Source organism: Panthera pardus, unplaced genomic scaffold, assembly GCF_024362965.1.
Source record: "Panthera pardus isolate Hobbes unplaced genomic scaffold, ASM2436296v1 HiC_scaffold_21, whole genome shotgun sequence".
Classification (NCBI taxonomy): Eukaryota; Metazoa; Chordata; class Mammalia; order Carnivora; family Felidae; genus Panthera; species Panthera pardus.
This window is the reverse complement of record NW_026526777.1, coordinates 4,796,087-4,824,039: the sequence shown is the minus strand read 5'-3', so window position 1 is coordinate 4,824,039 and position 27,953 is coordinate 4,796,087. Positions and strand designations below refer to the sequence as shown.

The following is a 27,953-nucleotide window of genomic DNA, read 5'->3' as shown; positions in this document are numbered from 1 at the left end:
CGCCTCCACTTGGTCCCCGAAAGACTGCCCTGCGGGGCTCCCGTGGAGATCTAGGGGGACGGTGGCACGATAACCCCCTGTCTCCAGAAACCAGACAGACGCATCCAGCCGGGTGAGGGCCATTGCAAACATTTACTCTCTAGACTGGCAACTGATTCAACAGGACAGTGCCTTCCGCTGGGCTTCCCGTCCACCCCCCCGGTCTCCTAGCCCCAGCTCTCAGCGCAGCCCCAGGCTCGCCTGTCCCTAGCGTCTCTGCTCCACTCGCCCCCCTCTCCCATGTGCCGAGCTCGTCACCCCAAACCCCCACCCGGCCCTGGGACAGCCGTCATGTGAAGCTCTTCCTGTGCCGAGTTCAGTAATAGGTCTCTCTCTCCAGCCAGCCTGTGGAAGAGAGGACACCGGAGTGAACTGGGGACGGGGGAGGGGAGGTCTGGGGGGGCGGGGCGTGAGGCACGAGGGGGCCGAGGACCAGGTGGGAGGCACCGTGGACAGGAAGGAGCAGAGCGGGGAGGCCAGGACCACGGGGCCTGTCTGGCAGCAAAAACCCGGGGGCAGTGGGGTGGGGGGGCAAGGGGCCCGCGGCAACAGGGCAGGAGGGGAGAGCCAGTGGGGAGGCCGGTGACTGCTGAGAGCAGGGCGCAGGGAGCCTCACCGCCAGGATGACGACGGATGATGAGCCTTCGGATTTCATCGTAGATAAAGATAAGAGCGCTGTAGGGAGTGGCGCAGAGCCACCAGGCTGTTCTGTAGGGAGTAAGGGTTGGTCAGTGGGGCATCGAGGGAGGGGCCAGAGGAAGCAGGTGCAGAGGACAGCGCACAGAACCGTGTGACCCGTTGTGGTGTGCAGGGTTGAGCCCTACCTTTCAGGAGGCCCGAGCCTGGTGGGGGAGGGAGGAGACAGAAACACAAGCAGCCACTGATAACAGAACGCGACAAACGCCGAGTTAGCGGCACACGCGGTGTTCCTGGCTTCTGTGGAGTCGCTCAGGGCGACCCCTGTTGCCCTGCAGGTAGTCGGGGCCTTGCGCCCACACAGGGGAGGTTGTCTGAGTAGGACGCGTCTACCGGAGTCTAGACGTGTGGGGGCATTTCACCAAGGGATGGATATACGTGTCCATATGGCAAACACGCGGAAAGTTCTTCTGCCGGTTGACCCTCTTCTGTAACTAGAGGCCGGGGAGAGAGACTCTGGGGAGGAGTCAAATCAGAACCACGTCTGTTCCCTTGGGTGACAGACAGGCAGGTGGCCTCGACCAGTGCCGTCTGATGGAAATACACTGCGAGCCACCCGTGAGAGCTCGCGTTTTCCAGTAGCCACATGAAAATAAGTAAAAAGAAACGGGGGCAAGGAATTCTAACAGTGCGTTTTATTTCACCCAGTGTATCCAAAGTATCATCCTTTCCACGTGGAACCAACGTGAACGTTATTAAGGGGATGGTTTACACTCTTCCTTTTGTCTTAAGCCTTCGAGGTCCAGGGGGCACTTCACAATGACAGCGCATCGCATGTCGGACCCTCGATTTTCAAAGGGCCGCGGAAAACGTAGCCCAACCCAAACAGGAAAGGTGTACTGAGTAGAATAATCTCTGACGGCACTTTAGCTTTTAACTCTACGTCAGCTAGCTACAATGGCGGATTCCGTTTATCGGTCTCTCACTAGCCACGTCTCAGGAGCCTGAGAACGAGGGACGGAAGCAGGGCGGCTGCCATATTGGCCAGCCATATTGGCCTTGGCCGCGGGCTCACTGCACACGCGCACACGCGGTCCCAGACACACAGCCACCCAGTCACTCAACAGCAACTGCCGTGTGTCCGCTCTGTGTCCGCGCGGGTCCTGGGGGAATAAAAGCGATGCCAGGATGGCCTTTGATCTCCAGGAGCTCAGGTGATCAGGGGAAAGAAGGTAGAAAGACACCCAACGTGAATACAGTGTTAGGGGATGTGTTGTATGGCCGGGGAGGGTACAGGATGTTTGGGATCACGGTTAATGCTCAACCGCATCTACCAGGACTTGTGTGTTGACATTAATGGCAACAATAATAGAACCACTGCCAACAAAGCTCCCGCCACGACCCAAGGAGCCGCGCTTGGTGCATAATATTCTTTCCTTGTGTCATTCTCACAATACTCTGCCAGGTGTGTATGACCAAGACTCTGCAGGGAAAGCTGAGCCTCAGACTGGTTATATACCGTCCAGCACAACACACAGTGGAGTCGGAATTCGAAACGGGGCTCGTCAGTATCCAAGGGCAATGCCAACGTCTCTTATTATGCATTCATTGAGCACCTACAGCCCGCAAAGCGTTGTGTGAAACGCTGCAAGGGACGGAAAGGTGAGCAAAGTGTGTGAAGTCGTGGCAGATGAGCTGGACGAACACGCCCGAGACCATCGCAGAGGCGGGCAGGGCGGTGAGAGTGGGGTGGTATGGCACGTTTGCTTTTTTTCCCTGTAAAAGTCGCGATAGAACGTCTTCGTAACAAGCGCACGCCGACGTAAAAAAACAAAATACACCAAGACACAGACGCACAGGCCTGTTTGGAACAAAACGAGGTACCAGCCAGTAAGAACTTCAGTACGCCCGCTCACCTGTGCAAGTATGCGCTTTGAATGTGTTTGCCTGAGTAGGACAGGATTAGCCACGCCTAGATTGGGCGATTTTTATGCCTACTTCCCTTCTGAGCAATTTGGATCCTGGAACAGCTATACCACACATCACCATAAAAAAAAGGTGCCCCTCTGTTGAGTGCCGGTAAGTCTGCTCAATTTGCATGTCTCGACGAGGGTCACTTGACACGGTCCCAGTCCCTCCCTAAATAAGACGTGCTTCTTGGAGCACAGACGATTCTCCTCACGTCACCCAGGGCGGCCCCCAGCCAGCCAGGCAGCCCCAGCTCGGGGCTTCCCTTTCCAACACACCACTTCCTGTCCCAGGCTCTCCCTGTGCCGGGGATCCCCACCCCCCTGGCTTGCGTCCCTTCCCTTACTCACTTGAGTGGGTACATCCGCAGGGCCATGTCCATGCCTGGAGTGTAGGAGAGAAAAACAGCCAGGAATGTCTCCTCCACGAGCCCAAATATTAGGATGTTGTTTCTGGGAAGAAAGGTCGAAGGGTGTGCCGGAGAAAGGGAGGGAGAGGTAGGGGAAGCCAGCGCCCTGCGTGCAGGTGTGAGGCGGTGGGGGTCCGGGGGGCGCTCACTTCATGCCCTGCTGGAAGATGGAGTTACGGCGGGTCTTGCAGATGATGAGGTCGGCCCACTGCACGACCACGATGCTGACAAAGAAGGCCGTGTGGCACGTGAACTCCACCACCTTCCGCTGCTCGTAGGTCTGGGGGCGGGCAGGGTGGGGAGGGGCACTGTCAGAAGGGGTCCGGGTGCACCTCAGGGCCCCTCCTGCCGCCCTGGACCCCGAGGCTGGGTCAGACCTTCAGCCCCTTCGGCTTTACGCCCTCTTGTCCCAGCCCTCTTGTTCGCGCTGGGTTGTGAGCTAGTTCACAGGCTGTCCTGACCCACTGAGAACAACTCAAGGGCAAGCACCTGTCCCATTGACCTTCGAGCACCCTCCCGAGCTTAGTTCCGTGAGCGGCACGTGGTGCGGCTCGGGAATCCCCGCATTAGAACGAGAAGGGTCGTGTGAGGGGAGGCGGACCCCGAGAGCGGCGTCAGAAAGGAAGGTGGGGCCAGGGGGCATCTGACCACAGAGACGGGAATGCCCGAACGGGTGGCACCGGGGAGGAGGCGACCACACACCTCCAGTGGTCCTCTCTCGCACTCACACTTCGCGCGTAAGGAACGTAAATCTAGTGGGGAAGATAAACAGGCTGGCCGTGTCAGCCTCATAGTGGTTTATAAGAGAGGTCACTCGGGACCGTGAGAACACAGAAGAGGCACATCCAAATTAGGCTAGAGGAGAAGCCCATGTTGAAAGGCGAAAACGGCATGTTTACAGCGAACTTGTAGAAGGAATCAAGAATTTGAAAATACGTAGGACTGAACGACGGTGGGATGCCACGTGCCGAACCTCAGGGGGTGTGGCCCAAGTGGTACCCGGGGGAAGAGATCGAGCCCTGAATGACCAGAAAACATCGGATGGAAACGACTGGAAGTTGATGAGCCAAGCGCTGCGCAGGTAACGCATCCAGCGGGCACGTTTGTGATGCCGGGTCGCATGGCCACGTCTTGCGGGTGGTCATCGACCAACACCCCGGGGCTCTGGGGCCGCTGGCAGATCTTGGCTCTGACTCACTGCCTAACACCGCTCCTGTCCTGGTTTCTGGGGATCCAAATATCTGTGTGGATGATCCTTCCACTGCCACGGTCTCAATGTCCACCCCCCCCCCCATCATCTCCTTCTCCAGCGGTGTTTGCCTCCGCTCCCCAGCTGGGCCCTTTGCTCCCTCAGGCAGACTCCAGATCCTGTCCTTCCCAACAGCTTGTTTCTCTGCGATTTCAATTTCAAGCATCTCTTCTGCTCTGACCACCACTCTGTGAGGCTGCATCTTGGCCGCAGGGAGAAAATATCAAGATATGAAACTAACAAAGGCTGGAGTTGAGGATTGAGGGGATGCTGACCATGATTTGGGGCCTCATTGGCCCCCGGAGCGATGTTGGTTGCTGGGAACACTGACATCTGATGGCCTCGTGGGGCTGAGCTAGGGGAAGCCAAGTGCGTTCGGTGGGCATCCTTCCAACGACCGGGATTCTAGCACACTATCGGGAAACCTACAGTTAGCGGTGGCTTAGAGGCATCATGGTGAAGAAGGAAGGTGCTGGACGGGAGTCAGCGTGGAGCTCCCGCCCAGCTCTTCTAGGGATGTGCTGTGGGACTTGGTGCAAGTCGGGGAATCCTTCCAGACTCTGCTTCCTCACTTACACAGGGATGAGAATAGACTATGTGTCCTCCCTCAACTTTGTGTCTTCTGTGGTCCTACGATGCTAGCAATAATTGGGGTCACATCTCCTACTGTCTTAGAAATTGGGACAGGAGTTGTTCACAGGTAGGAAAAAAGCACACTCACTAAAATTCTCAAACACCTCGTGTTGGGGTTCGTCCTGGGTTTTAGGGAAGCCTACTACAGAGAGGCATCCTCTGGGTTTAAAAGCTTAGAAAGGTGAGAAAGGGGGAGACAAAGCAAATAGGTTTTCAGACTTGAAATCATATTATTTGAACTCCCGCAGAGGGAGGGAGAGAACAGAGAGAGAAGAGCCAGCCCTCATTTCTGGGCCAATGATGGCTGGAACCTGGAAGAACAGAAATCAGCCTCCAAAAGTTGATCTGAGGAGGAAGAACTCCAGGACTAAGGAAGCCAAAAGATGCAGGAAGGTAAGGACAGGTGACAGACAGCAGGAACAAATAGAAATCAAGCCATTACGCCAAGTCGTCACTTGAAGGACCTTTGCCAACATGATCGGAAATTGGGGTCATGTGGGACTGGAGATGAGGCGTCACCTCCGTCTGTCTGGTGCCTCCCTTCTCCACTCTCACTGGCCCACTCTCACTGGTCACTCTCTAGGGCCGACCCCCTGACGCACCCATTGCTGTCCGTAACTGTCCTCCAGGTCATTGAGGAATCTGTTTTCCCAGCTGAGACGGATGCCCAGCAGATCAAAAGGTCTGAAACCATTCTCGGCCAGGATCACGAAGTAGGTGAAGAAGCCAGCCAGAGCCTGGATCATCCCTGTGAATGGCAGAGTCACAGGACAGGGGAACCTGCTTCAGAGAAGCACCTCACAAGGCAGACCATGGAAGGGGTGGTGGCCGGGAGTGGCTCCTAGCCGGGTTGGTGTGTGTCTGAGCTTCTGACGCCGGAGATGCTGGCCGTCAGTGACCCGGTCCCATCATCTCTCTCGGACTTGTGTCCAAGCCCTGACGTTTGTCTTTGGGCTCTAACCCAGAGCCATCTTTGAGTTGTATAATCTTAAAACTGAAAGGACCTTGGGGGGGATTTATTCCCCCTTTCCACCGAGAGAGCGCTGGACTCCTCTTTCTCCATTTCCTCTCTCGTGCGGGCCCTCATCAGGTCCTGTGCTCTCTTCGAGCCTCCCCTGCCTGCCCCTTGCCTGTCCCTGAGTCAACACCTCTGTCCCCCAAGCCTGGCCACGGCGATAGAGGATGTCAGGGTTAGCATACCGGCTGCGGGGCTGCGCACGGAGTCCCCGTGGACGTTGATTCTCACCACAATGATAAACTATTATTTACCTCTTCGTCAGGGGGAAAACAGATTCTAACCTCATCCAGGGTCACACGGGCACTAAGTGGCGAAATTGGGACTCAGACCTAGCAGCTCCTGGGTCTAGCGGCTTCTACGTGTTTCCTCTTCTAGATGTCCCCTGTCCCCAGTCTCTTCCCTGTCCATCCCTCGCCTGCTCCACTGGCAAGTCCAGAGCAAAGACTTCTGACGGCTCTCAAGTGTCCTTCGAGGCTGGCTCCGGGATTCACGCGACCTGTGCCTACAGCCTGATTGTCTACCGCTCCTTTCTCGGGAGTACGCGCTCCCCCAAGCTGCCGATTCACTCTTCAACCGGCAGACATGTGCGTTTCCCCTCCCCTGACCCCCTCAGCTGACTGTAACGTCAGCTGACGCCTGCCGTCTTCTAACAGCGGGTGCGGGTCTTGTTTCCTCCACAGGGTCCCCCTGACTGTCCTCCTGACTCGTGAGCCCCCTGCTCTGTTCTCCTGTCGCGTGTCCCATGCGTGTTCGTTGTTTGGCACTTGGAAAGGTGCTATCGTTTGATGTACGTGTGTTCCTTCTCGGCTAGACTCTGAAGTCAAGGGCAGATCAGAGCTCAGTGGCTCTGTGTGTTCCCAGGGCCCAGCACGGTCTGTTGTCATGAAAGTATCTCCCTGACTTCCACATGGAGCCGAATCCAACGGCCCGGCAGGTGCAACCGCTCCCCACACCCCCAGCCCCCCATTCCTCTGGCCGCACCAATCTGTCCGTAGGCCATGCCAATGAGACGGTGGTTCACCAGGTTATCAGTCTTTGGATTCCGCGGGGCCCTCTTCATGATGTCACTTTCAGCTGACTCGTAAGCCAAGGAGATGGCCGGGACCTGGAGGGTGGGAGAGACAAAGGACGCAAAGTTCAGGAGGAAACTCACAAGTCACTTGAGCAAGCTCTGTCCCTCACCCTGAACACGGACTTTTCCTGCCCCCAGACCCTCTCCCGGGAGCTCCTCGAGCCGGGTTCCAGGCTGGGCCTCACCATGTCTGTGCCCAGGTCGATGCAGAGGATGGTGATGGTGCCCAGAGGCAGGGGGATGCTGAGGATGATGAAGAGCAGGAAGGGGGTGATCTCGGGGATGTTGCTGGTCAGGGTGTACGCGATGGATTTCTTCAGGTTGTCAAAGATGAGGCGGCCTGTGGGAGGTGGTGAGGGCGTCAGGGAGACGGGAGGGCCCCCTCCCCGCCCAGGCGCTCGAAGCACGGTGGCCCGTGTTCCCCAGAGAGGGGGAATGCGCGTTTGAGGGGAGCCGAGGCGGCGCGCGGGTGCCTGGGGTCCCGCGTCGGCTCTGCGTTGGGGTCCAGAGGCCTGGGAAGCCAGCGCCGGCTTAGCGTCCCCGACGCCACCCCAGCCCGCGTGGCCCCTCACCCTCCTCCACGCCCGTGACGATGGAGGCGAAGTTGTCGTCCAGCAGGATCATGTCGGCGGCCTGCTTCGACACGTCGGAGCCCGAGATGCCCATGGCGATGCCGATGTCAGCCTTCTTCAGCGCGGGGGAGTCGTTCACGCCGTCCCCCGTCACCGCCACGATGGCCCCCTGGGCGAAGCACAGAGGGGCTGAACTCACCACTGTGACACGTCGGGACCCGTCCCAAAGCTCACTCTGCTCCCGTCATCCCTTGTTTCTAAAGGTCCTCGCGCCCGGCCCTTCCCTCTCCGGCTCCTCCTGAGACGTTAAAACTCTCGGGGGGCCTCAACTGGCGGCCGTCTCAGGGCTCAAGACAGGGTGCTCTCGGGAGTCTCCTCCCGGCCCGGGGAGGTTTGGGGCTGGGCTGGGCGGGGCCCCCCGAGGCGCCCCCGTCGTCCTCACCTGCCTCTGACAGCCCTCCACGATGATGAGTTTCTGTTGCGGGGACGTCCGCGCGAACACGATCTCCGTGTGGTTCCTGAGGATCTCGTCCAGCTGCTCCGACGTCATGTCCTTCAGGTCCGAGCCGTGCACCACGATGGCCTTGGCTTCCCTGAGGGAACGGGTTCCAAACGCCGGTTCGGAGGGCTCAGAGCTCGCGTGTCCCCGGCCACCCGCTGTCCCCAGGTGGACACACCGCACCCTTGCCTGCTTCCCGCCTGCCCCTCCCTTTGCTCTGCATCCTTCTGCAAACTCACCGATGTGGTCGTGTGGCCATTTCCCTATCACGTTTTACTTTGCCGTCAGTAAACCCCGTACGTCCTATCTACCTACCGCACGAGGCTTCAAGAACCTTAGTGAGTGGGGATCCGGGTGGGGCAGACCGAGGATGGAGGGAACAAACGGGAGATCTGAGTTCTTTAGGGGTCCCACCTGGGGTCGATGCTGCTGCAGACGGGGACCTTGAGCTGGGCGGCCACGTCGTCTACTGTTCTAGTGCCTTCAGAGATGATGCCCACCCCTTTGGCTATGGCCTTGGCTGTAATGGGATGATCCCCTGTTACCATAATCACCTGGGTTGGGAAGGGAGGAAAGAGGAGAAGAATCATCTTCAGGGAGTCCTGGATCCTTTGCCTTTCTCCCCACAACCCAATGGATCACCGCCTTTATTCCACAGGGGAGTTAGCAGCTCATCCCCGAGACCTTGCGCTGCCGTGGCTTCGCCCCTGGGACTGGGTCAGGACCACCAGACCATAAAACATAGAACCGTTTGGGCTCTAGGTTTCCCAGGAATAAACTGGGAATTTGGGCACATTACTATATTCAGAATTTCATTGAATTTGCTCCAGAAGCTGGTCGGCTTCTTCAAGCTCAGAAGACAAACACCTACACAGAGAACAAATGGTAACAAAGGAACGTCTGGAATCATCCGTCTGCCCTAGCAAAATACCATCTAGGCCCAGGTGTGTGCTGATCCTCGCTTTTCCTCTCGCTCCCTCTTCCTTCGCCTCCCCTGGGGTCCAGCCCTTGGCGGGTGCCTGGTACCAGCCCCGGCCCTGTCCCCTTGCTCCCCAGAGCTCTGGCGCCTGTGCTCCGAGCTGCCTGGCATTCTGTTCCTTCCGTATGTCAGCACTTAGCCTCCTCCCCATGGGGAGCGCCCACCTCCCCGCGCGCCACCGTGAGCTCTGCGAGGGAGGGCCGTGTCCGTGACCCCTTGTGAAGTTTGGCCCTGGCGCAAAGCCTGGCACACAACCCTCGTTCCACAAACAGCCATCAGAGAAGGGAGAAAGAATGACCGCGTCCTGGGAACCACGGCTCCTGGCTCCCGGGTGCCCTCCAGGCGCATGATTTTCCAGGCGCCGATGGAAGGAGAAGGCAACTCCGTCGCTGTGACAGAACCATGCAGCCTCGAGGGGCAAATGTAATGGGGTACTTGAAGTTTTTTAAATCACATCAGTTCCAAAGGCCTGAGCCCAGGGCTCTGCCTGGGGAAGTATGGGCCCTGCCGTCATTTCCTTGTAAGAACTTCGCTGCCCTGGGACCGCCATCCGATCCCTGTCAGCCGCCGCGTAACATCGATCCGCTCTGCATCAGCGCCGTTTTGGAATCGACCCTGAAAGGGTCCACCCTTCGGGGCAACCCCCTGTACGTCTCACATTTTGTCCTCCTCGGAGGATGGCGTGACATGTATGTCTTTCACTTCCCTACAGGGAAAGGGGATGACTCAAAATTTCTCACCAAGTCGGCCAAAGTCCTGGCAGCTTAGGGGCCAGAAGAAGTGATAACGAGAACTGTCCATCCGTGCCCGGAACACGGGCTGGCCCGGAAGGCAGCAAGGCCTCAGCCTCCGACTGCTGCGGGCTCGCCTGCTTCGGGCTCTGACGACACCCAGGCTCGGTCAGCCCCTTGTCCCCCCGTTCGGTCCTCCCTGCCTGCAGGTGCATTTGTGACCCTCTTCTTCTTGCTAAAGGGACCCACAGATCCCCAGATGCATTTCACACCTGCAGCGTGAATCCCCACTCCGACGGCCGCCTCAAAGCTCAGGAAACTCCGGTGGGCCCTTCTCCACGTGCCTCCCATCGCATGGTGCGGGAGCTCAGAGAGCCAGAGGGAGGGAGCTCGGGTCGGTGTGGCCGTCCTCCGCAGATGTGCTGCAATGAGGCTGTCGCTACAGAGAACTGTCCCACGCAAGCAGTGTGCGGTCACTAGGGAATTCACTCAAAATAGTTCCTACATCCAGCCCTTGGTTCTCAGAAACCAATCCTTGAACTTGGCATGGCCCAGCTGCCTTCTGACAAACTGCCCACAGTCAAAGGTCTAAGATAAAGCCAGCTCTGCAGAGAGCATCTCGTTCTCCCTAAAGACCTCCAGTGCTACCCCCCGCCCCACTCCTCCGTCTAACTGCTCTCCCCCCACGTCTGGGATCCGGAATATCAGGTAGGAGCGGGAAAGGTGCCAATCTCTAATCTCCCAGGTTGGAGTCTTAGAATTTGGCGTGGAAGTGGGGTACAGAACGTCTCAGGACTAGAGAAACTCTGCAGCCCCGCCCTGAAGCCCGAGCACCCCCTGGCCGGGGAACAGTCCCCACCTCTGGGGGTGCCCGGCGACTGTGTCTCACTCTCCGACCGATTCACTTTGGTGTCCGGCTTTTGTACCCCCGGACGTGTACCTGTTAGCGCGGCTGTTCGCCCTGCGTCAGGTCGAGGGCCCAGCTCTCATGACCTCATTCTCGCCGTCGCCTGCTCCAGCCCCCAGCCCATCCCGGCGGCACATTGACCTGACCCCTTCTAGCACTTTGCTACCTTTACTGTGGCCTGCGGACCGGCATCATCTGGGAGCCCGTCACCAGTGCAGAATCTCAGGGTGACTTAGACCTGCTGAATCAACACCTGCGTTCCAGAAAAAGCCCCAGATGAGTCACATGCACAGCCGTGTCCTAGGACGCCGGTCCTCAAACTGACCTGCCTACGGAAATCTCTATGAATGTTTTAAAAAATGCAGATGCCTGGGCCCCACCCTGAGAGTTTCCAATGTAACGGGTCTGGGGTATGGCCTAGGCATCAGATTTTTTTTTTTTTGAAGTTTATTTATTTATTTATTCAAGTAGCCTCTATACCCAATGTGGGGCTTGAACTCACAACCCCAAGATCAACGGTCACATGTTCCACCGACTGAGCCCGCCAGGCGCCCCCAGCCATCAGATTTTTAAAGCTCCCCTGATGATTCTCACGGTCAACGCAAGACAGCGTTCTCACGACAGAAGAAACTTGCCGTTTACTACTAGGTCGTCTCTTACGACTAAACATCATGAGCTCAAGGAAACCGAAATCGATTCAGGTAAACCAAGATGGCGGAGAACCCGTTCCATGCAGAGCTTTCTACCCTTGTGCCGTGTTGTGACGGGTCGGCGACTCCTGGGACCGTCCGAGGTTTACCTTAATCCCCGCACTGCGACACTTGCCCACGGCGTCGGGCACTGCGGCCCGGGGAGGGTCAATCATGGACATGAGCCCCACAAAGCAAAGGTCCTCCATGGGGAAATTGATCTCATCCGTGTCAAACTTGAATCCCTTGGAGAAAGTGGTGGGCAGGTTCAAGAAACAGAAGCCTGGAGAGACAGAGGGAACAGAAGTCCTTCAGCTGCCGCCGTCTCCGTCCCGCTCGCCCCAGCGCCCTCAGCTCTGCGTCCCCCGAGCCACGACCAGGTGGTGCCACTCCTTCCAGGCTTCTTCCCCAGCCCCTCACCGAGCACGCGCTCCCCCAGGCCTCCCAGCTCCAGATAGGCGTCCTGGAACTTGCTCTTCATCTTCTCGTCTATGGGGTACTCGTCTCCGTTCAGAAGGTACGTGGAGCAAAACTCCAGGATCCTCTCAGGGGCCCCCTTCATCATCAGCACATGGGGCTGGGAGCTCTCCTCCTGCAGGTGGATGGACATCTGGGGAGGAGAAAAGAGTCCCGTTTCACACCCTCCCCCTTCCCACTTCCTCGGTCCCCAAACCCCAGCGCAGCCGCTCCCTCCCGGGCAGCTCCGACTCAGGGCCGAGCCCACCCGGCGTCCTTGCCAGGAATCCAGCCTGTAACAAATCTGTTATCTTCTCCGCCACTGGAGGCTGAGAGCTGGACCAGGACTCTCACTGTCTCTGCTTCCTCTCTGCCTGGAAAGCAGAAGGTTGAGCCGGGTAGAGGCAGCGGAGTGGACAGGAGAGAAAACGTAGGGTCCGCGGGCCTGGGTCGCAGGGCCGGCAGGAATGCTTTAGGGCCTCGGGCCAGTCCATTTAACCTTCCTAAACCTTAGTCCCTCTGATGAAAAGCAAAAGATTCTGTGTTGCCGACTTCATCGGGTTTTTAGGAGAGACCCCACGGTCACAAATGAGTGTGGAACTTTTGACTCCCCTAAAACTTAGCTGCTAATACGGCCTGCTGTTGACCCAGAACCTTACCAATAGCATAAACGGTCGAATGGCGTATATTCTACATGTTACGTGTACGATATACCGTATTCCCACTGAAAAGTGAGCGTGAGAAAAGCCAGCGCTGTTATGACGATCACAAGAGAAAACGCACGGACAGTACCGTGCTGTGTTTGTCGAAAACCGGCGGTGTTGAAGTGGACCCCCGCGGTTCACACCTGCTGTTTGAGGGTCAGATTGTTTGTTTTTCTCTTTTTAGGTTTATTTATTTATTTTGGGAGAGAGAGAAAGCACAAGCCGGGGAGGGGCAGGGAGAAGGAGAGACAGAATCCCGAGCAGGATCTGCACCATCGAGGCTGAGCCCGATGCGGGGCTCGAGCTCACAAACTGTGGGATCACGACCTGCCCGAACTGACGTCAGGAGTCAGATGCTTAACCGGCTGCGCCACCCAGGCGCCCCCGAGGGTCCGATCATTTGTACAAAGTACTTTGAAAATCACGAAGCATCATCCAGAGGTAGGTCGGTCATTGTCATGCCCTTGCCCCTCTCCCAGTAGCGTGAGAAGTCCCAGGGGCTAATGGAAATTTGGGGTCGGGGTCAGTGCGGTGTGCTGGGGGCAGGGAAGGGCATATTCAAGAGTGACTGAGGAGACCACACTCAGGGAGGAGAGAGAAATTAGATGCGTTTCGGTTTGCGTCTTCTCTTGATCTCTGATCTGGGAGCGGGAACTATGGTGAGGTTCCTCTTACGAGCCAGGAAGTCCCTATTAGTAGCCTGTCTGGTCACAAAAGCAGCACCTGGAAATAAGCAGGTGCAGAGGAGGCCGGATTGCACCGTCCAGAGGAGAAGCGGAGGGAAGCCTGTGTGTAAAATGCCGTTAAAACCATCCCATTAGAGGGGCGCCTGGGTGGCTCAGTGGGTTGAGCGACCGCCTCTGGCTCGGGTCATGATCTCCTGGTTCGTGGGTTCGAGCCCCCCTGTCGGGCTTGCTGTCAGCGCCCCGCCCCCCGGCCCTCCTCTGCTTGTGCTGTCTTTCTCTCTCTCAAAAATAAACATTAAAAAAAATAAATAAAAATACAACCAACTTATTCAAAGGCCCATCCCATTAGAAACTTTCCAATATTTCTTACCACTTTCAGTTGTAGTCAAAGCAAGCCTAAGCAGTTAAGAGGAAAAAACCTTAACTTGTCTAAACAGAAAGCTGTAAGCAGTTTAAAAAGCTTGGTTTTCTGAAGGCTTAATACGCATTTGTTTGCTATTTAGGGGGATTATCGGAGGTGACAGCATGACCTACTTATGAGTTAGCCCGTTGGTCATGGGAAAATTGCATCTTGATAGAAAATGGCAGATCAGAAGGTGGAAGAAGTCTGGAAATATCAGAACCGAGACGCTCCTTTCCTTTTAGTCGGAGAACGAGGAAGAGACCACGCCCCGCAAGCGACGAGCGGGCCGAGGACGGCCGCGCTCAGAGCTGGAGTTAGGCCACCACCAGTTAGGGCGTTCGCTCGGCCGGCTGGGCGCACCTGGCATGGGAACCACCGAGGAAGGTTGTGCCGTTGGCACGTGATAGCTCAGGAAAGGCGCTAACCTGGTCGTTTTGGGGCAAGTCGCTATTTTGTGGGACGTCCCAACGAATGTCGTGGGTATATCTGGCTTTTATTCTGACCCGTGCGGCGGAAGGGGCATCCACCTCTTGGCCGTCCCAGGCTTTCATCCGGCCCTGCCAGGCACACAACCCTCGTCTGGGTTGTGAGGCCACTAAACGTCAGATAAAAGTAGAAATAAGTTCGCAGTTTGGGCTCAGGAGACCTATCTTGTTACACTGGCTGAAAGCCAGCAGAGACACAAAACTCTGGATCTCTTTCTTGACCGCTTACGTGCTCGATGTTCAACGTGAGAAGACGGGGAATTGGGTTTTGAAAAACTCCAAACCCCATATAGCTTTTGTTATTATTATTATTATTATTATTTCAGTTGCAATTTTTTTTCCGCTTTGTGAGGAAAACTTTCAGGCTCTGCGCTCCCAGTAACTTCCAAATACCACCCTTCCTGAGTCTGCCTGGCGTCCTCGCGCACAGGCCTGGGACGAAATAGGGCACCACCGGGGAGCGCCTTGCAAACCCAGCCTTATCCCGCGGTGGTAAGCCTGGCGGGAGCCACAGAGATGCCTCCGACAGCTGCACGAGGCTGGACCCCGATTGTTGCCCGGCGGCTTTCGCTACCTATGGGACACTTCCGACTTGCTCTTTTCGCAAGCGACTGGGAGACTCCTGCTCAGCGCCTTTCCTCTACCTGTCTGTCACTTTCTCTTGCGGTGAGCGTCTCCTTTTTTTAAATTTTTATTTATTTTTATGTTTATATTTTTTGAGAGAGAGAGAGAGAAAGAGCAAGGTGGGGAGGGGCAGAGAGAGAGGGAGAGAGAGAATCCCAAGCAGGCTCTGTGCAGTCGACGCAGAGCCCGACGGGGGGCTCGAACTCACGAACCCTGAGATCACGGCCTGGGCCGAAACCAAGAGTCGGACGCTCAACCGACTGAGCCACGCAGGCGGCCCCAGCCTTCCTCTTAATGAGGATGCTGGTTATCTATCCACCGTCTTCATTCTACTGTTCAGAGATTAGGTTGAAGGCGAAGGCATTCTCCAAACGACGAGCCCACCCCCACCGCCATTCCGCCTTCGTGGGTTCTGTACCTGGTACTTGTTGGTGGAATTAAAGGGAATCTCGGCCACCTTGGGGTTTTTCTCTCTCATCTCCTTCACAGAGCTGTACGAATGCTCGATGAACTTGAGGAGGGCCGACTCAGAAGCATCGCCTGTTGTGGCTCGCTGCCGAGACGGGGTGTGTTCGCTAAGCCCGGGGGGTACGGCACAGGGACGGGGGGGGGGCGTGATGGGGAGGACCTGGGGGGGAGCACTGAAGAGAGGTGTCTGGGGAGGGCGCGGGGCACGCCCCAGACACCGAGGCATCCCCTCCCCCCGCAGGCCCCGTACGTTGATGATGGGAAGGGTCTCCTGGTTAGCCTTAAATTCAGCTCGGTTGCAGAGGCCGGCGATTCGGGCCAGGACGAACCAGGTAGCTGAGCCTTTGGCAAATGTTTTCCCTGGGGAGGAAGGGGGGGGGTGAAGGAGAGGCTCATGAGTAGGGGGCAGGGGGCAGGGCAGTGCAAAGCAGGGACATAGCCCCATCCTGCTCTGTGCCCCACTGCTTGGCACCTCCGCACCTTTCCTCCGCGCCTCCCTTCTCTGCACTCGGGGCCCAGCCGTCTTCCCCGCGTCAGATTCCGCGGCCCACTAGCCACCCCCAGCCCCGCACCCTCGGCCCACCGGTGCCACCAGTCACCAGTCCGCTCTTCGCTGGTGTCCGCCTCGTAGATGGTCTCATCGAACCACATGTGGGCGACGGTCATGCGGTTCTGGGTGAGGGTCCCCGTCTTGTCCGAGCAGATGGTGGAGGTGGAGCCCAGCGTCTCCACCGCCTCCAGGTTCTTCACCAGGCAGTTCTTGCGCGCCATGCGCTTGGCGGTCAGGGTCAGACACACCTAAGGCCGCGAAGAGGGCAGACGATCAACGGAGACAAGACGTCGGCCACTCACACCACGGTGTGCTTGGGAAATCTGGTAGCTGGTATTGCTATCGTCACTCTTTGTAATTAATTTCCTTTCGTTCCCACCTAGTCCTTGGGAATCCCATCCGGGGCCGTGGTAAAGGAAATCAGGGAAGGGATTTTGTTCGCAGCGTTACGGCAGCGCTTTGGAAAAAGAGAGTCTTCCTCTACCAGGGTAACGTAGAGCATGGCCTGATCCCTGGAATATTCTGCTCCCCCAGGATCCTTTCGTCTTTTCTATTCAGCAGGGCCTGCTCCAAATCGAGTTCAGGCCCCCCCTGTCTCTCTCAAGTCCGGTCTCCCCGGGGACCACGTCGGTAGCTAACGGTTCACTGGGGTATAAGATGCCGTGTGTGCGGGGGGGGTTGGACCAATAGGTATAAAAAAAGAACACGGAGCGAATCATGAAACTGAGAAGGAATATTGCAGACTTGAGAAATCATTCAAATCCGATTTTTGTGGACATTAATTATACGGACCACAAATTCAATGAAAGTCAGGTATGCGGCAAAGTTGTTTGAAAAACGAATACGTTCTTAGGCCGTGGCTACAACAGTACAGAATCCTAATCGTGGGGTTATGATCTATTCACATCTCACCACTGGTCCTGAGGTTTTGTGCTAACCAACCACACCCTGGGTATTATTCTCATTTCTACTTTAAGAAGGATATCGGTAAACTAGGGCAAACCCCAAACGGGTGACCAGCAAGCCGGGGGCCTGAAGGCCGCGTGACGTGAAGGACGGCTAAGGGAAAAGGGATTATTTCTTATCTCCCACCGGAGATTTTGAGGAGGACACGATGGGTACCATCAGTCGAAAGCATAGCTTGTAGAAGGGAGAGAGAGTTGACTTGTTTTGTGTGTCTTCAGATGGGAAAACTGGGACCAAACGGGAAAACCTGTTTCTGCTCAACACAGTGAAATCCAGCTACAGCAACCTAGTGATGAAATGAGCAGAGAGTGGATGGGGCGGGCTTCCCAGGACCAGGAATCATCCTCAGCATCTCCCACGGATTGTACACCAGATATTCAGCATCGGCTGAAAGGCTGGATTTCTATGGGCTTTGAAGTCCTTTCCGGTAAGATTCTACATTCCAAGTCAATCTTCCTCTAGAAAACCCGATGATTCCACTGAGGCCTGGAGAGGTTCAGTGATTTGGCCAAGTTCACCCGCCGGTACACCCAGGACTGGAACTCACTGCCGACGACTGAGAATCTAAGGCTCTCTGCACCACAACTCACGGAGAAAACAGAGAAGGCACCAGAAAATGCGGGTGGGGGAAGTCAGTGCCTTTGGGGAGCAAAGCGGGTGGTAACGGTACACACATCAGGGGTAGCCTGTCCTCGAGAGGTTCAACAGCAAGAGAGATTTCTTGTGTTTTCTAGTGGTTTCCACCCCTGGGGTGGTTTGTCTGTGCAGACCGCCACCCTCCACCTTGGCTACTCACAGTGACGGTGGCCAGCAGCCCCTCGGGCACATTGGCCACAATGATGCCGATGAGAAAAATGACAGCCTCCAGCCAGCCGTAGCCCAAGCTGAGCGAGAGCCCGAAGAAAGAGACGCCAAGGAAGACGGCCACCGCCGTGATCAGATGGATGAAGTGTTCGATCTCCACAGCGATGGGGGTCTTGCCCGTCTCCAGGCCTGACGTCAGAGAGGCGATGCGGCCCATCACTGTGGAGTCTCCCGTTGCTATCACAACGCCCTGGGCTGTTCCTGCAGAGGAACAGGGAAGTCTGAGGTGGGAAAGTGGCTGCCCCTGGTTCCTGCAAGGACACAGCTGTCAGGAGCAAGGTGGACACTCAAGAGCCTCCTGGAGGCCGTCGTGTTGTATTCTCCTCACATTTAGTTGACACAAGCAAAGGGTCTCCTCGCCCGAAAAATCTCTGATTTCACAGTCCTCCCATTTCATTGCCTTATTGCCTTCCCCGTCAAGAGGGTCTTTGTTGGGGCACCTGGGTGGCTCAGTCGGTTGAGCGTCCGACTTCGGCTCAGGTCATGATCTCACGGCTCGTGGGTTCGAGCCCCGCGTCAGGCTCTGGGCTGACGGCTCGGAGCCTGGAACCTGCTTCGGATTCTGTGTCCCCCTCTCTCTCTCTGCCCCTAACCCACTTGCATTCTGTCTCTGTGTCTCTCAAAAATAAACAAACATTAAAAATAAAAGGTCTTTGTTACACCGATTCTGAGTATCTTCTATTGCCTGTCTGTTTCTTATTTTTCCCTCAGCAGCTGCAAAGTGTCTAGATCCCCAGGAATGGTGGCCGCCCTTCTGTTAGAGCCCTACCTTCCATCATCGGCCTCTCCCCTGAACTAGTGGGTCCTCTGTCGGTGGCATTTTGCCCCCAGGAGCCGGTGGGCAAGGTCTGGAGGCACCTTGGCTGTCACATCTGGGGTGGGAGAGGTCGCTGCGCGAGGGCGTGGATGCTGCCACATCCTGCAATTGACGGGAGAGCCCCTCTGTCCCCCTACAACGAAGAATTATCCTGCCCCAGTGGCCCCAGTGTGGAGTTCGAGAAACAGCTCCGCTTAGCCCCTCCCTGCTCTGCTGGCTGGAGCCAGCCTGACCCCTGCTGGGGAGGAGCCGTCATAACAGCCGGGCTTCTGGGCTTTCGCTCCGCGGACCCTGCCCCGGCCTCAGAAGGGGGACCTGGACGTCACGCTTGGCTCCACACCCGTGGGATGCGGGCCCCTCACCTACGTGGCTCGAAATGAGGGGCCCGTTCTTGGCTCAAAACGGTTTTTTCCTGCTTTACCAGAATGGCTGGAATCCCTGCCACAACAGTCACCGAATCACCCAGAAAGAGCTGCGTATTCTAGAAATGGCACCTGTTTTCTAACCAGCAGGGCTCCGGCCGGAAGTTCAGTTCTGCAGCGTGGTCGCTGCCCGGCCGGAGAGTTAGCTCCTTACCCTCTCTGAGACCCAGGTGTGCTCAGCCTGAAAGTGGGCCGAGAGCGTCTACAAAGCGGCAAGGATGAGAGGTGACGAAACAGCTTGGAACAGAATCGGGCACATAGGACGCACCCAGATACTCGCTTCTGTCTTTTCTTCATCTGGACGAATTTGGCCTTAAGAAGGACCGACAGAAACTCATAGGCGTGACTCAGGAGGGGTGGCTCGACTCTGACGGCTCCCACAAACACCGTGGCTCAGAGCGGCTGGTCCATTTCCAAGGTCCCCTTCAGCTGAGTGGGCCTGAGAGCAGGGTCCCACCCCGAGGGCGGCGGGCGGGGCCGGGGTGCCGGGGAAGACTGGCTGCGTCCAGGGCTCTCTGCACACGGGCGGGAGTAGGTGGCGTTCACCGAGCCTTGTCAAAGCAGACACTCAGATGACTGAGGGGGACCGAGAGGGCTTTGTGTTTGAGGGCAGGGGTGAAGCTTGGTGCTACCTACATCCATTTTGTGCCAGGGTTTGGTCCGATTCGCCTTTTGCACGCCTTCCCTCGTGGGTTTGTCCATCCGCAGAGGCGGGATTTAGTACCGAATCTCACGCGTCTGGAGACAGGAGGGGTTGATGATGTGACGCTGGGGAAGGTTGAGCCCACGGGCAAGCCTCCTGTATCCCAGGCCAGACTGGCCCCTCCGGACCCTGCACGTCGCCAGGGAGACAGCTCGGCCCCGTGGAGATGCGTGAGAACCCAGAGTCAGACGTCCGTACCTGCAGCCCTGTCAGGGCCGTGGCCATGAACTGACGATCTGGGATCAAGGTTGAAGGTGGGCTACTAGTTTGCAAACCGCGTGGACATCCCTTGGCTGCACAGTCAGGAGCTGCTGGGGCCTAGCTCCGCCCTCTCGGCCACATCTTGGGTCCCCGTGGTCTCCTCCGTTCCGGCCGGAACTTTGTTTCCTGGGTAGGATGCCACCGCCCCCTTGCTCCCTCATCTGAGGCATACGCTTTGCTGATGAAAAAACCCACTTTGGGAAGACAAACCCGAGCAAAAGCTTTTCCTGAATTTTAATAATTGAAATCCAGTGTTTTCGGAGGAAGCTGGCTCGCCTGGCTCTTTCTGTCCGATCCAAATTTAAAAATGGTTCAATGTCGATTTTATTTTCTGGGGGGATTCTTAGTTATTTCGCTTTATAATTACTCTCATCTGTTATAGGATTTTCTCTTTTTCAATTTAAATTAAATTCAATTAAAAAAATTTGTTTTAAGTTTATTTAAGAGAGACAGAGGCGGCGTGAGTAGGGTAGGGGCAGAGAGAGAGAGAGGGAGACAGAGAATCCCAAGCAGGCTCCCCACTGTCAGCGCAGAGTCCGACGCGGGCTTCGAACTCACGAAACTGTGAGGTCACGACCTGAGCCGAAATCGAAATCAAGAGTCGGATGCGTAACTTGCTGAGCCACCCAGGCGCCCCTTATTTTATTTTATTATTTTATTTATTTCATTTTGCTTTATTGTATCTTAGTTGGCTCCATGCCCCTTGTGGGACTTGAACTCACAACCCGAAGATTAAGAGCTGCATGTTCCACTGACTGAGCCAGCCACATGCCCCCAAAGCATTTTTGCATTAAATAATTTCATTAACAGAGAGATCAGTAGGCGGCTTTGTCCCAGAGAAGGGTCTATGGAAAGAGCATGGGCTTTGGGAGACAGACCTGCAGGAGAATCCTTGATTTTCCTCTTTCCTATCGACCTGTGCTCTTGGAGACGGCGTTTAACTTCTCCGAGCTTCTCATGTGTCAAAAAGCGATACTATCCGTCGTGCAGTGTTGTCAGCGTCAGAGACATCTGTAGCGCTTGGCGCGTCCAAGGCGTTCAATTAAAAAATAGCTACTTCTGGGGCGCCTGGGTGGCGCAGTCGGTTAAGCGTCCGACTTCAGCCCGGTCACGATCTCGCGGTCCGTGAGTTCGAGCCCCACGTCAGGCTCTGGGCTGATGGCTCGGAGCCTGGAGCCTGTTTCCGACTCTGTGTCTCCCTCTCTCTCTGCCCCTCCCCCGTTCATGCTCTGTCTCTCTCTGTCCCAAAAATAAATAAAAAACGTTGAAAAAAAAAATAAAATAAAAAATAGCTACTTCTTGGATACCCAAACATTTGTTGTTAAGCACGAATAATGGCTTTCATGTGTGTTCCAGAGGGTGTTGCAGGCCTCCCTGAGGGGGAAGGTCGACATAATGATATTGAGTCCGTCGTTACCACCCTTGGCCAGAACTGCCTGCGCAAGGCTGTCTTAGATTCTAGGAGCAGAGCCAACGTGTTGAGTGGCACCGTTGGTGACTCGGATCTCCGATGCTGATACCTTTCTGGAATAGTGAGAAGTTAGCGCTCAACTCACGAGAAGACTGACCTGGCGGGGCTCAACAGTTTTCTGTCCTTCTGTGCTATTTTCAGCTGAGAGAGCACAGTCTATTCAGCAGCCACAATAGAACTAGCTGACGACTGCAGGGCACTTCCAACGTGTTAGGCTTCGCGCTAAACATTTTCTGTGCGTTGAATCCACATAAACATCCACGGGATAGCGACTCTTCGTATCATCGTGGTGCAAAACGGGGAGACGATGGCTTTGACCTTTCCCCAAGGTCGTGCAGCTCATGAGCGACGGAGAGCCTCACCCGTTTACTGGCTCTTACCTACCCTACTGCCTTTAGAAGATAGAGGGTTCTTGGAATCTTTATTTCAATCTCTGCTTTTGAATCTAGGCCACTGATGACGCCGTGCTCACCTTCCACGCAGTTGGTGGAGAAGAAGCAGATGTTACGAGTCTCCAGAGGGTTCTCGTGGCTGAAGTCAGGGGAGCGGGACTGGGGCTCTGACTCTCCAGTCAAGGAGGAGTTGTCCACCTGGGATGGGAGGGAGGATGGGTCGTAAAGTGAGCATGGGAAGAAAGATTCCTTTGGCAAGATGACACATCTTTATCCGCCACCGACGCCATCACTGTTGGCTTGCAGAGAGAAACAAATTTACACACCAGCACCTATTGTCTCCGACCCCAAATTTGCACCTGTAACTTCTCGAGGTTCGGAATGATCAGATCGTGCTTTCTTTAACCGAATCCAGGCCAGTACCTAAGGTCACCCTAAGACCATGCTGGGCTCCCTCCCTTGGCTTCCCTCACCCCCTCACCTTACATCCTTGTGCAGAGATGAGCCGGAGGTCCGCAGGGATTCGGTCTCCGCCCTTCACCTCCACCAGGTCTCCCACCACCACGTTCTCTACGTTGATCTGTATCTTCTCTCCATCTCGAATCACCAAAGCTTGCTGTGGGAAGGTAGTGCTGGGTCATTTCCAGAACTTTCCGCTTCCCGCATCCTGCGTCTGGCCTATAGCCTCTTGTTCCTGGGCTCCTTCCTTCTGACTCCCTTTCTTGCACTGTCACTCACCACATCACGCTTGAAGGTCTCTTTGGCAGATTCCAAATTCTTACCATCCTTGTCCTTTGCGATGTGACTTTGATGACCCTGTCTCTAAGAGATGGGGTCTGTCTCTCCATCCCTACACTTAGGCTTGGCTATACCACTGGCTTCGGCTCCTGAGACATTAGACACATAATGCAAAGCAGAGGCTTAAGAAAGTGCTTGCACGTGGGCGCTTGCCCTTTTGTCACCGGGAACCCCTCTGCCACCATATTGAACAAGCCCGAGCTCGCCTCCTGGAGGAAGAGAGGTCAAAGGAGAAAGGCCCCGGCTGTCACAGCCATCTCAGTCATCCCCAGACATGGGGATGATGTCATCTGAGACCGTCCAGCACTGCTCGGCTCAGCCCAGATCAGAACAGCCCCGCCACAGAAGTGTGGGACACGCTACGTTTGTTGTTTTGAGCCACTTAAGTTTGGGGTGACCAGTTAGGCAGCAAAAGCGAACGGATGGCCTCCAAACTCCTGCTTCATTTTACCAAAACATTGTTCCCCGAAGTCTTACCCGAGGGAGGAATTAATTCACTTTGACACCAAAGGGGAAAAATCTCCTGGGCTAGGACACCAGAACACGATGGTGCTGTCGGGAAATTCGCGCCTGTTCCTTTCCGAGTCTCCATCTCTGTGCCTAGGAACCTCTTTCTGCTGTCATGTCATTTCCAGATGCTGACAAACCATTTTTTTTAATTTGAAAATTACCTAAACTTTCAGGAAAGTGGAAAGCATAAAAATGGTACTAAGAATACCGGCACAACTTTTACCCAGATTCGCCTGTTAACGTTTTACCCCACTCGCTCTGTCGTTCGGTCACCGTGTCTACCGAGGTGTGGACGCGAGCACTTCTTTTCCGGAACCGTCTGAGGGTACGTTACGTCCGTCGCGGTCTTCTATCCTGCACCTTTCAGTGTGCACGGCTCAAGAATGAGTAGGTTGAAGAACCACGATACAGCTAGCGGTGTCGCTAACTTTCGCTTTGACACCAGACTTCAGTCTGCTGTTCGTAGACCCAGTGCGTCAGTCCCCTATTTGTTGGGACCCAGTACGTCAGCCGCATTATTTGCCCCTTCGCCACGGGGACTGGGTCTCGTCCAGGTATTGCATTCAGTTGTCCTGTCTCTTTAGCCCCCTGGAAATCTGGAACGTTCCCACGGCTGGCCTTTGTCTGGCCTTTGTCCTTCAGGTCATTGAGGAATCCAGCCTCTCTAACTTCCTTCGCACCTCCCTCACGCGTCGCAGGATGTAACGTTCCGGGGACTTAAAAATTGCCCGTTTGGGCACATTCTACGCCTCCCTCACCTGATCCTCCCACACCAATCCTACCTGAGGCACCATGTTCTTGAAAGACTCCATGATCTTGGAGCTCTTGGCCTCCTGGTAGTAGGAGAAGCAGCCGGTGACGATGACCACGAAGGACAGTACGATGCCCAGGTACAGCTGGGGGCGGGGATACACAGGGCTCATCAGTAGCCCTTTTTTTCTCCTCTTCAAATCAGAAAATCAGCTCGCCAGGGTAATGGCCAGGGAGGGGCTGAGGAAGAATCTGAGGCAGGGTGTCTCAGTCGGAGCCCTGAGCTACCGTGAAGGCCCGCAGGATGCAGCAGAACCCCAGGATGCTTGGGCTATGCTTGGGCTGGGGGGGGCAGGTAAGGGAGGGAGACCAGGAGGAAGGAGGTGAAGAGATCAAAATTCTGGCAAAGAGAACGGGGCCGCAGAGTGCTTTGATGATGAGGCAGGAGGATAATCAAAGGAGAGCAAGTTTCGGGGTGAAACCATGCCTCTCAGGCAGCTGCATCAGTAGCTTTCTAGATAAAAGCCTAAGGACCAAGGGCTCCCTCAGAAAGTCCTGGGAGTACCGGGGGTTTGGGCCAGAGGCCTTCGAGAGGGCAAGGGTGCGGAGCAGGAGAGTATCAAGACTAAGCAGAGACCGGGCTGGCCGGTGGCAGTGGAACAGACTCACATTATCTCTGGAAAGATCCTCCTTGAAATTCATCTGGATGCCATAGGCCACGAAGCAGAGAATGGCACCCATCCACAGTAAGATTGAGAAGCCACCGAAGAGTTGTTTACAGAACTTGACCCATTCCGAAACGGTGGGGGGCGGCGTAAGCACGTTGGGTCCATCTCGGTTCAAGATTTCCTGTGCCTTTTTGGGGCTAAGGCCCTGTGTGGAGAGGAAAGAGGGAAGAATGGAGGGCCGCGAACAGAGAAGCAGGCTCAGGCAAGGCTCAGATGTGCCATTTATAGCCCCAGGACGCCTTTAGAGGGTCTAGAGACCCGGGAAGCTCCTGAAGGCCACCCTGGAATTTCTTCCTAGGTAAGGTGGGATTTTAAAATTTGCATGATAGAAGGGATAACCTTTAGCGTGTTTAAAGCATCCCAGGGTTTTAAACTTTATTTATTTTGAGAGAGACCGAGATGGCGGGAAGGGGAGGGGCAGAGAAAAGGGGGAAAGAGAGCATCCCCAGCAGGCTCCGTGCTGTCAGCGCAGAGCCTGACGTGGGGCTCGAACTCAAGAAACCGGAGATCATGACCTGAGCCGAAAATGAGAGTCTGATGCTTCAACGCCTGAGCCGCCCAGGCGTTCCCATCAGCACGTTTACATTGGGAGGATTTTTAGCTGATGGGTCGGTTCACAAAAAATTTGAATTTGTATCTTGGGCCGGCACTGGGGCAGGACTCCCGCAGGAGTCAGAAGGGTCCCTCCCCTACGGTACCCCGTCTCCAGGGGGAGGTAACTCTCAACTGTTGGTGACATAACGAGCAAGGCTAACGCAATGACCAGATACGCCACCTTATGTCGATAACCTCGGGACATTCATTCATGCTTTGGCTCTTTAACTTAGAAATGGGGGGAAAGAGAGCAAACGCAGGAAAGAATAGATTCTCGCTGGAGGCTGGGCGTGAGTTCCTGTGCCTTTTCCTCTAAATGAAAACAATAGTAGAACCCGCCAGAGGATTAAAAAACAAACGCTCCTTCATCCCCACCGGCCACTCCCCAACTTCCCCGGAAAAACATACAACTTGAATGAAAACAGGACAAGTCTCCTGCACACCTCCCGGGTTACCAGATGAGACCCACCCTTTCCGTGAAGACGTTCTAGAACGAAGAAGGGCTTCTATTTTGAGGGCTTTTAGGTTTTCATTTGTGGTCCTTGTATGAGTGGTGACAGCAGCAGGGGCAGTGATGGTAACCACGTATACGGTTTTCCTGTTAAACTATTAGTTCTCAAAGGGTGGTCTGGGGGCCAGGAGGGTCCCGAGACCCTTTCCGGGGGGGTCGAACGCTGTTCACGATAATGCTAAATCGTGGTTCACCTTTCTCGCTCCTGTTCTCGAGTGTATGGTAGAATTTCCCAGAGGCTACATGACATGTGTCACAACAGATTTAATGCTGAAAACACATGGGAATCCCGCCGTCTCCGGTTAGAAAGCCAGACATTAAAGAGGTTCGCAAAAATGTAAAACGCTGCTTGTATGGGAAACCAGTTTATCGTAAAACGATTGTACTAATATAGAGTGGATTTACCCTTGTTTTTAAACGAATTGGGAAGTGTCTCTTAATTTTCCCAGTTTTAACTTTGAATATGATAACCATCAACAGATATAACTCACGCGAGCAAAAAGCTCTTTGGGGCCTTGACAGTTTGTAGGAGCGTGGAGGGGCCCCGGGACACAGGCTGGAGAAGCGCTGCCCTACCCCATTCTCCCTCCTCTCATCTGCCCTTGAACTCCTTGGGGCCTCGCCATACTCTGCTCGCCCTGCCCTGGAACTCAGCCGGCGGAGGGGAGGGGTAAGAACATTGACCTGGAAGTTAGGGCCCGACTCCCAGCTCCACTGACGTCCTGGGAGGCGGGGGGGGGGGGGGGGGGGGGGGGGGGGGGGGGGGGGGGAGGCCTCCCTCAGCGGCTTCCTTCGCTCACCTTTGTCAGGTCCACGGAGTACTTGGTGCTCAGCTCTTCCAGGGTTAATTTGTGATCATCCTGAAGGGACAGTGGAGTCACTGGGGACAGGTGGTGACCTGGGTCATTTCCAGGGGAGGGGGAGAGGCACTTGAGGAAGACGGGTGGTCCTGGCCTGCTGGGAAAGTGGTCTTAGGGCAGGAAGTTGATAGGCTGAGGGCTGAGGACTATGGGGCTGGGGGTTGAGGACTGAGATCTGAGGGCTGGGGGCTGAGGGCTGGGGGCCCTGGGGACTGAGATATGGGGGCTGAGATCTGGGGGCTGAGGGCAGGGGGCTGAGATCTGGGACCGGGGGCCTGAGGGCTGAGGACTATGGGGCTGGGGACTGAGGGCGGGGGCTGCGGGGAGGGCTGGGGCTGAGATCCCCCTGGGACCTGGGGGCTGAGGGCTGAGGACTATGGGGCTGGGGGTTTGAGGGCTGAGATCTGAGGGCTGGGGGCTGAGGGCTGGGGGCCTGGGGACTGAGATATGGGGGCTGAGATCTGGGGGCTGAGGGCAGGGGGCTGAAGGCTGAGTCTGGGGACTGGGGACCGAGATCTGGGGCTGAGGGCTGAGATCTGAGGGCTGGAGGCTGAGGGCTGGGCGTCTGGGGGCTGAGATCTGAGGGCTGAGATCTGAGGGCTGAGAATTGGGGGCTGAGGGCGGGGGGCTGATGGCTGAGATCTGGGGGGCCGAGGGCTGAGGACTATGGGGCTGGGGCTTGGGGGCTGAGGGCTGGGGGCTGAGGGCTGAGATCTGAGGCCTGGGGGCTGAGGGCTGGGGGCCTGGGGACTGAGATATGGGGGCTGAGATCTGGGGGCTGAGGGCAGGGGGGCTGAGATCTGGGACTGGGGGCCTGAGGGCTGAGGACTATGGGGCTGGGGACTGAGGGCGGGGGCTGCAGGAGGGCTGGGGGGGCTGTCACCATGACCACTTCCTTCTTCAGCTCCTCCATGTCTGCCTTCATTGTTTTCCTCTTCATTTTTCTTCTCTTCCCCGATTTAGGCCTCCTTTTATGTCTTGGCCTTAGGATCTGCTCGTGAGGGATCACGGTCCCCCTTTTCCTCTGGCGCCCCATAGTCCTCCCTGGATACGGTTGACCCAGCTCAACTGGTGGGAAGGGAGGCAAAAGGAGGAGAAGAAATTGAGGGGCGTGGAGAGAAGAGGGGCACAGAGGGGTCAGGCGGCAAGGACGGGAAGGGCCAGCGGAGTGAGGAGAGAGGACGAGGTGGAAACCCGCCAGAAGAGAGCAGAGGCCAGAGGCGGGGGCACCGGGGAGGGAGCGGCTGAGCAGGTGACAGGCCAGGCGGGTCAGCAGGGCCGGGGACAAGGGTGGGGGAAGCCCCGTGCCTCAGTGAGGAGGTGCGGGTGCCGAGGGCGGCCGAGCAGGTGGGTCAGGGTGAGGAGGGCCCCCCCCCTCCCACCGCCCAGGCCCTGTGGGCGCCACGGCAACGCCCGGCTCTGTGGTCACAAAGGCCTCACCGCAGTTCCGTCCCAGATCCCAGAAGTCCTGTCTCCGGGCTCGAGGGTGACGGGAGCAGGTTCCGAGTTTCCGCCACAGTGAGCGTTTC

General features: G+C 56.1%; 1 protein-coding gene across 5 annotated transcripts; it reads right to left on the bottom strand.

The window, feature by feature from the left end:
- Nucleotides 1-113: 113 nt before the first annotated feature.
- LOC109257219 (sodium/potassium-transporting ATPase subunit alpha-4) lies at nucleotides 114-27,953 on the bottom strand. Of its 5 annotated transcripts, none has more exons than XM_019433185.2 (22): nucleotides 27,308-27,537; nucleotides 26,365-26,424; nucleotides 24,401-24,604; nucleotides 23,764-23,877; nucleotides 22,155-22,289; nucleotides 21,754-21,871; nucleotides 17,540-17,808; nucleotides 15,827-16,025; nucleotides 15,478-15,587; nucleotides 15,178-15,312; nucleotides 11,822-12,011; nucleotides 11,512-11,684; nucleotides 8,510-8,649; nucleotides 8,039-8,189; nucleotides 7,597-7,765; nucleotides 7,210-7,364; nucleotides 6,934-7,057; nucleotides 5,537-5,682; nucleotides 3,202-3,332; nucleotides 2,994-3,095; nucleotides 656-747; nucleotides 114-384 (listed from the first exon to the last, which is right to left on the bottom strand). In XM_019433185.2, exons 1-22 carry the CDS (start codon nucleotides 27,458-27,460, stop codon nucleotides 356-358), a joined length of 3,099 nt encoding a protein of 1,032 aa, XP_019288730.2. In that variant the 5' UTR covers nucleotides 27,461-27,537; the 3' UTR covers nucleotides 114-355. The 5 variants fall into 5 exon arrangements, with proteins under 5 accessions (XP_019288730.2, XP_053764888.1, XP_019288726.2 ...); XM_053908913.1 differs by having other exon boundaries at nucleotides 2,994-3,027; nucleotides 27,308-27,536; XM_019433181.2 differs by lacking the exons at nucleotides 114-384; nucleotides 656-747 and adding exons at nucleotides 2,247-2,536; nucleotides 27,865-27,953 and having other exon boundaries at nucleotides 27,308-27,492.

Coding starts and splice junctions, on each gene's coding strand:
- LOC109257219 (XM_019433181.2), bottom strand. CDS start 27,460: ATGGGGCGCCAGAGGAAAAGGGGGACCGTGATCCCTCACGAGCAGATC. Junction 23,878..24,400: donor AGGATCTTTCCAGAGATAAT/GTGAGTCTGTTC, acceptor CCCCGCCCCCAG/CTGTACCTGGGCATCGTACT. Junction 3,096..3,201: donor ATCTTCCAGCAGGGCATGAA/GTGAGCGCCCCC, acceptor CTTTCTTCCCAG/AAACAACATCCTAATATTTG.